Source organism: Carlito syrichta, unplaced genomic scaffold (assembly GCF_000164805.1).
Source record: "Carlito syrichta isolate Samal-C Ts95f unplaced genomic scaffold, Tarsius_syrichta-2.0.1 Scaffold315400, whole genome shotgun sequence".
In the NCBI taxonomy this organism is placed as follows: domain Eukaryota; kingdom Metazoa; phylum Chordata; class Mammalia; order Primates; family Tarsiidae; genus Carlito; species Carlito syrichta.
This window is the reverse complement of record NW_007259496.1, coordinates 480678-488162: the sequence shown is the minus strand read 5'-3', so window position 1 is coordinate 488162 and position 7485 is coordinate 480678. Positions and strand designations below refer to the sequence as shown.

Genomic DNA, 7485 nt, shown 5'->3' with positions numbered 1-7485 from the left:
CCAACTCAAAAAAAAAAAAAAAAGAAAGTAGTGGCAAACTGCAGAGGGGGAGGGGAGGTGGGATTGACAGTAGTCGATATCTGCCTGGGGAAGGGAGCACACACTTCATCAATAAGGGTACCTGCACAATGAATATTTGTATACGTAATCCTGAATTGTACCCCACAATTTTAAAATAAAAATTAAAAGAGGAAAAAAACAAACAAATCAAAAAAAAACATCAATCCACCAAGTTTTCTTATTAAAACTTAATTTTAATCTTTAACTTTAAAGAGAATAACTCATATAATGAAACCCACTCAAAATCACTCTTTAAAAATAGAAAAATTAAAATTAAATTGACCCAGTCATCAGAGTTCTTCATTGTAAGAAGCTACTGGACCCTAACTCAGAGATTTATCTCAGGGTCCAAGGTGCAGAATGCTACTATTAAAGACCCCCTCAGATATATGCAAAGATAAAGTCCCCTTCTACCTATTGCAAATTATAGGACAGAGAAAGGGGGTATGAGGAGACAGGAGAGAGATGTCGGAGTCACCCGCAGGTTTTTCCCAAACTACACAGATCCCTCTGTCCCCTACTCCAATCCAAAACTTGGGGGACTTGGCTCTCTGGCAAAATAAACCAAGCCAAAACCACTGCCACAGAAAGCCACTTAAACTGAAGGCATTAATCATGTCACTCTGGTACGTTGAATGTCACTGCTCCAGGACAGCAAGGTCATGACATTTTGGACTAATGCTCTAAAAATTACAGGGTGAGACCCACTGTATGCCCTGCTCATCACATGGTTACAACCTCTGTTTACAAGGCTGGAGAAAGACAACCGTTTCTAATCCTTTCTAACATTTTCTGGATTATTTTTATCCAAGGTAATATAACTAGGAAACTACCTCTGTTCTGACAATAAATCTAACAAATTTCTTCTAGTACTTACTTTTCTTTCTGACGGGGGAATTCTGATTGATCTGCCTGTCTGGTTAGCTATGTCTAAGTATGGTGTATTTTCCGGATCCACCACCATCTCAGCTGCAATAAAACCAAAAGGACCTCCATTAATTCAACATGAAACAGCAGTGACAGTGACAACATTAAAAATGTTAGACTGGGCCAGGCTTGGTGGCTCAACCTGTAATCCCAGTGGACTTCTTGAGTCTGCGGATTCGAGACCAGCCTGGGCAACTTGGCAAGACCTCATCTCTACAATAAATAGAAAATTAGCCGGGCGCGGTAGCATGCACCTATAGTTCCAACTACTTGGAAGGCTGAAGCGAAGGATCGCTGGAGCCCAGCAGGTCAACGCTGGGATGGCTATGAGCGTGCCATGGCACACTACCCTGGGTGACAGAGTGAGACTCCAACTCAAAAAAAAAAAAAAATGTTAGACTGTTGAGGAAAGAGCCTCTGAGAGATGTGATCCCTCCACCTGTGTGCCTCACTGCCTCTAAGTATCCAAGTGGGTGACAAGCCCACACTCCATGTACCTCTCTCTGCCAGTATCTCAAGTCCTCTCTTGGTCCTCTGAATCTGTTTCTCTTTCAGTTCAGCCTCATTTTGTTCCTCTTCCTCTATCTGGAAGTTTTTCCTCACATCCTCTTCAGACTGTTTTAGTTCAAGCACCATCGCTTTTACATTGTGAGTCACTCCTTGTTCTTGAAGGGTCTTCCCTGTAAAAGTCAGAATTGCACATTATAAAAAGAGCCATTAAATTTACCAGGTAATAGTCCATTTTCTATGTTCAGTGAATTCTTAAACCTGCATTAACACTTGCAGACCACCATACCATATAATTGGTAAGGATATGCTTACAGGGGCAACCCCTTTGGGTCCCCTCCCACTGTGGGAGCTTCTCTGTCCTCTCAATAAATCCTGCTTTAAAAAAATGTGTACAGATGGGCTAGGTGGCTCAGCCTGTAATCCCGCGCTTTGGGAGGCTGAGGTGAGTGGATTGCCTGAGTCCATGGGTTTGAGACCCACCTGGGCAACTTGGCGAGACCTCATCTTTACAATAAATCAAAAAATTAGCCAGGTGTGGTAGCGCGCATCTGTAGTTCCAGCTACTTGAAAGGATGAGGCAGAAGGATCGCCAGAGCCCAATAGGTTGAGGCTGCGGTGGCCGGGAGCGGCCACTGCACTCCAGTCTGAGCGACAGAGTGAGACTTCAACTCAAAAAAAAAAAAAAAAAAAGATGCTTACATTTGGTCGTGTAACTACATTACTGTTAAGCAGCAGTTAAAATCAGCCAGTGATAACAGAATCAACTAAATTCACCTTTTCATTATTCTCAGACCAAACGGAAGCAACAAATGTTTGAGAATCTACTACAGTGAAAACACTGTGCTAGGCAAAACAAAAGAAAATTGAGGAAGCAGAATATATACACTTTCCGACCCTCTAATTGGAGAAATAATCAACCCAATACACAGCAACTGGCAAGAGGCCACGGTGCAGCAGTATGTTGTGAGAGGTCATCTACTGTCTCAGTTAAAAGCAGAGACCATGAGCTCCATTCCTTTTTAACTCTTGTGGCCCTGAGTAAATTTCCTGTCTTCTAGGAGTCAGTTGCCTCATATATAAAGCAGAAATAAAGATAAGGGCAGAAATCAATGAAACAATAAGAGAATAGAACTGTAACTGGCTATGAAAAGATTAACCCAACACACAAACCTAGCAAAAATTATGTCAAAGATGCAAATAAAATTAAAAAGGGTTAAGCACAAATGCAAAGAGATACTAAAATAACAAAATAATATTATGAGTTATAAACACAAATATATAAACACATTTCTGGAAAATTGTAGCTGGATTCTTTTCTTCTTTTGAGACACATGATGACCATTCCAACATTTATACACAAAATGCAGATCCACCAAGGGTTAAGTCATCTTGATAAAAAGGAGGCATGAGGGGGACTTGCCTTACTAGATTTTAGGACTACAACAAAACTGAAGTATGAAAACACTATAGGTGAGTAGAAAGAACAGAAAGTACAAAAACTGAGCCCTAATAAAAGGGGCATCACTAATCAGTGAGGAAAAGGCAGGCTGTTTAGTAGGTGATATAGGAAGAAAAATAAAGTCAGATTCTTAGCCTTTATACAGAAAGGGGGATTCTGGACAGAGAAAAAAACCTCTTATAGATTAAGTTAATATACAAGAACATAGACTATCCCTGTGGGTCTAGGGTTGGAGAAAGAACTTCAACAAAACAAAAACCATAAGTGATGAACCTAGTAACACCAAAATCAAGGATTTCTGACCAATGAAGGACATCATGAACACAACAGATGACAGTAAAAAGATATCTGTGACATCTGAAATAGACAATGGGAAATGGCTAGATGGTGATGGAAAGAAAGCCCAGGGTAGGCTGTGAAGGACTATATTACATCAAGCTAAGATATGGGAATTTAATTCTTGAGACCACAGGAACACCCCGAAAACCAATTAGACTATAATCTTGCCTGAACTGCTGCAATAGCTAACTGGTATCCACAAGTTCATTCATGCTTCCTTCAAAGCCATTCCCCAGCTGGGTGTGGTGGCTCATTCCTATAATCCCAGCATGTTGGGAGGCCAAGGCTGGAGAACTGCTTAAGGACAAGAGTTTGAGACCAGCCTAGGCAACATAGAGAGATCTCATCTCTACAAAAATAAAAAAAATTTAAAAATTAGCTGGGCATGGTTGCACATGCCTGGAGTCTGAACTTCTCAGGAGGCCGAAGCAAAAGGATCACCTGAGCTAAGGATGTCGAGGCTGCTGTGAGCCATGTTGCTGCACTGTAGCCTGAGCAGCAGAGTGAGACTCTGACTCAAAAATAAACATATAAATAAATCCATGCAGCCAAAGTGATCTTTAAAACACAAATAGGCTAGGCATGGTGGCTCACGCCTATAATTCCAACACTTTGGGAGGCTGAGGTGAGAGGACTGCCTGAGCCCATGGGTTTGAGACCTCATCTCTATAATAAAAGTCAAAAAATCAGCCAGGCGTGGTGGCATGTACCTGTAGTTCTGGCTACTTGGAAGGCTGGGGTGGAAGGATCACTGGAGCCCAGCAGGTCGACGCTGGGGTGGCTGTGAGTGTGCCACTGCATTCCAGCCTGGGTGACAGAGTGAGACTCCAACTCAAAAAAATAAATAAATCCATGCCTCTACTGAGGCAAAGTGATCTTTAAAACACAAATAAGCTGGGCACAGCGGTTCACGCCTATAATCCTAGCACTTTGGGAGGTTGAGGTAAGAGGATTGCCTGAGCCCAGGGGTTCGAGACCAGTCTAGACAACTTTGGTGAGACCTCGTCTCTACAATAAATCAAAAAATTAGCAGTGTGGTGGTGCACGCCTATGGTTCCAGCTACTTGGAAGGCTGAGGTGGAAGAATAACCTGAGCCCAGTAGGTCGAGGCTGTGGTAGTCGTGAGCGTGCCACTGCACTCCAGCCTGGGCGATAGAGACTCCAGCTCAAAAAAAAAAAAATATATATATATAATTGTCTCTTACTCCCCAGTATAAACGCCTTCCCATTTTGAGAAATACTCTCATACTGAATAAGGTTCATCCAGCCCAGGGTTTCCCAACAGTTGCACTACTGACATCTTGGGTGGAGGGTAAGTCCTTGCTATGGCGGCTGTTTTGTGCACTGTATGTTTAACAGCATCCCTAGCCCCCACCCACTAAATGACAGTAGCACTCCCCCATCACCAAGTTATGACTAACAAAAAGTCTCCAGACAATGCCAAATGTCCCCTGGGTGGCAGAATCACCCCTACTTGAGAACCGATGCTGTAATCTTCACAGCATGGCTTCTGCCTGGCCCTCCTCTCACTTTCTACACTCAGTCACCCTGGACCTTTCTCAGTTCCTCAAATTCACACCATGGTGCTCAGACATGAGCCTACCGGTCTTGAAACACCCTGCCTCAGCCTTCCCACTGTTATCATGCAGCTTCTGCTCTTCTCTCTCAGGGAGAATTTGCTGGAAGCCCCATCTGATGCTCAGCACACCTAGACTTCCATTCTGTGACATTTCATCTGAGCTGTAATGAGTGTCTTTCTTCCCTACTAGCACACAGTAGACAATATTTATTGGAAAGGCTGGTTTCTGTTTTACATTTTTATTTTAGTAAACATCCAAATAGGTTTTGGATTATAAATGTAATAAAACTATATATTTTTGAAAGGAAGAGAGAAAACAATGCAGAGTCATTATTTCTATACTAGCTTGATTGAAAAATTCAGCATACTTTGCCATACATACCAAGTTGAAGCTGCTTCTTATTTATGACAATTTTGATGTAATTTTCTTGAAATCCAAAGGTTTCAGCTATTCTGTAAAATAAAACCAATAAAAACCATAGGAAAACAAATTTCTTATTATCTATTAAAAAGATTTTAATCATGATAGCTATTTTACACATTTTACATAGAAACACCTAGGATTTCAACTAATTGACTCACCAACATCACTTCATAATAAAATCAGCTTACTAGAGGGCTATTTAAAACTGTGTAAGAGATTGGGCTCGGTGGCTCAGGCTGTAATCCCAGCACTCTGGGAGGACAAGGTGAGTGGATTGCCTGAGCCCGCGGGTTCGAGACCTGCCTGGGCAACTTGACGAGACCTCATCTCTACAATAAATCAAAAATTAGCCAGGCATGGTAGCATGTGCCTGTAGTTCCAGCTACTTGGAAGGCTGAGGCAGAAGGATCACCAGAGCCCAGCAGATCAAGGCTGCAGTGGCCGGGAGCGGCCACTGCACTCCAGTCTGAGTGACAGAGTGAGACTCCCACTCAAAAAAAATAAATAAATAAAAATAAAACTGTGTAAGAGACAAGGTACTTTTTAAATGCTTCACTGCTTGTTTCCCCATGGAGAGGAGACCACTGTGCTGTAGCTCATTTGAACAGGAGACCCTAGCTGCATGTCAGGAGAAAACCCACCCCCATCCCTTCATGATCTCCTTGGAAAATGAATGATCCCTCCGGAATCCACCTCTAACAGCTCCAATGTGAAAAAAGAGAGAGAGGGAAATTAGCTGAAGAAATATACTGACTGAGTAGCCCAGGAAGTGCTCAAAATGTCATTTAAAAATATACAAGCAGGCCGGGCGTGGTGACTCATGCCTATAATCCCAGCACTTTGGGAGGTCAAGATAAGAGGATTGCCTGAACCCATGGGTTTAAAACCAGCCTGTGCAACTTGGCAAGACCTCATCTCTACAATAAATCAAAGAATTAGCTGGGCATGGTGGCGCTTGCCCGTAGTTCCAGCTACTTGGAAGGCTGAGATGGAAGGATCTCCTGAGCCCAACAGGTCAATGCTGGGGTGGCCATGAATGTGCCACTGCACTCCAGACAGGGTGACAGATTGAGACTCCAACTCAAAGAAAAAAAAAGGAAAAGAAAAAAAAAAAATACACACACACACACACATACATACAAATAGATTAAATAAACAACCAGATCTCAACATCAAGATTCCACTAGTAGCCAGGCTCGGTGGCTCAGCCTGTAATCCCGCGCCTTGGGAGGCTGAGGTGAGTGGATTGCCTGAGCCCACGGGTTCAAGACCCGCCTGGGCAACTTGGTGAGACCTCATCTCTACAATAAATCAAAAATTAGCTGGGCGTGGTAGCGCGCGCCTGTAGTTCCAGCTACTTGGAAGGCTGAGGCAGAAGGATCGCTGGAGCCCAGCAGGTCGAGGCTGCGGTGGCCGGGAGCGGCCACTGCACTCCAGTCTAGACGACTGAGTGAGACTCCAACTCAAAAAAAAAAAAAGATTCCACTAGTATGTGACAGGCAGGTTTCTGATTTTGTATTTTTTTTTAACAGATGGCCCAACAGCCTGAAATCAGCTAAAACAGTGTGCTGAAGATCCCAGCAAGCTATTAGTACACCAGGAAAAAGCATCCAAAATTAATTATATGGCGAATACCAGGCTGTCTCCTATTGATATCACTTATTCATTAATTCATTCACTGAAACATGCACTGAGTACCTACTACGTAGAAGACACGGACTTCCCATCTGATTGAGAGTTGCACCAAAAAATAAAGAAGAGTGCTGCAAGCCTTGAGTTCTCATTTTGCCACATACCCACCAGAGTAAGCCCAAATAAAATCTTCAAAGTTTAATTTTCTCTTCTATAAAATGAGGACAATGCCTGCTCTACCCATCTTATAAGATGGTCACAGTATAAAATGAGCCAATGTAAAAAGGCCCATGACTGGGCACAATGGCTCATGCCTGTAATCCCAGAACTTTGGGAGGCCAAGGCAGGAAAACTGCTTAAGGCCAGGAGTTCGTGACCGGCCTGGGCAACATAGTGAGACCTTGTCTCCACAAAAATAAAAAAAATTAGCTGGGTGTGGTGGTGCATGCCTGTAATCCCAGATACTGAAGAGTCTGAGACAGAAGGATCACCTGGGCCTAGGAAGTAGAGGCTGCGGTGAGCCGTGATTGTGGCTGCACTCACTCCAGCATGAGC

The 7485-nt window shown here is 43.1% G+C and overlaps 1 protein-coding gene across 3 annotated transcripts in view; it reads right to left on the bottom strand.

Moving 5' to 3' along the window:
- The window catches only part of NUB1 (negative regulator of ubiquitin like proteins 1), a 35212-nt gene that overhangs the window by 18238 nt on the left and 9489 nt on the right, over positions 1-7485 (bottom strand). For all 3 annotated transcript variants that reach the window (XM_008072702.2, XM_021706270.1, XM_021706271.1), the window contains 3 exons: positions 5257-5327; positions 1485-1667; positions 938-1029 (listed from right to left, as the gene is read on the bottom strand). In XM_008072702.2, coding sequence (XP_008070893.1) covers positions 938-1029; positions 1485-1667; positions 5257-5327 — 346 coding nt within the window. The remainder of the gene's footprint in view (positions 1-937; positions 1030-1484; positions 1668-5256; positions 5328-7485) is intronic.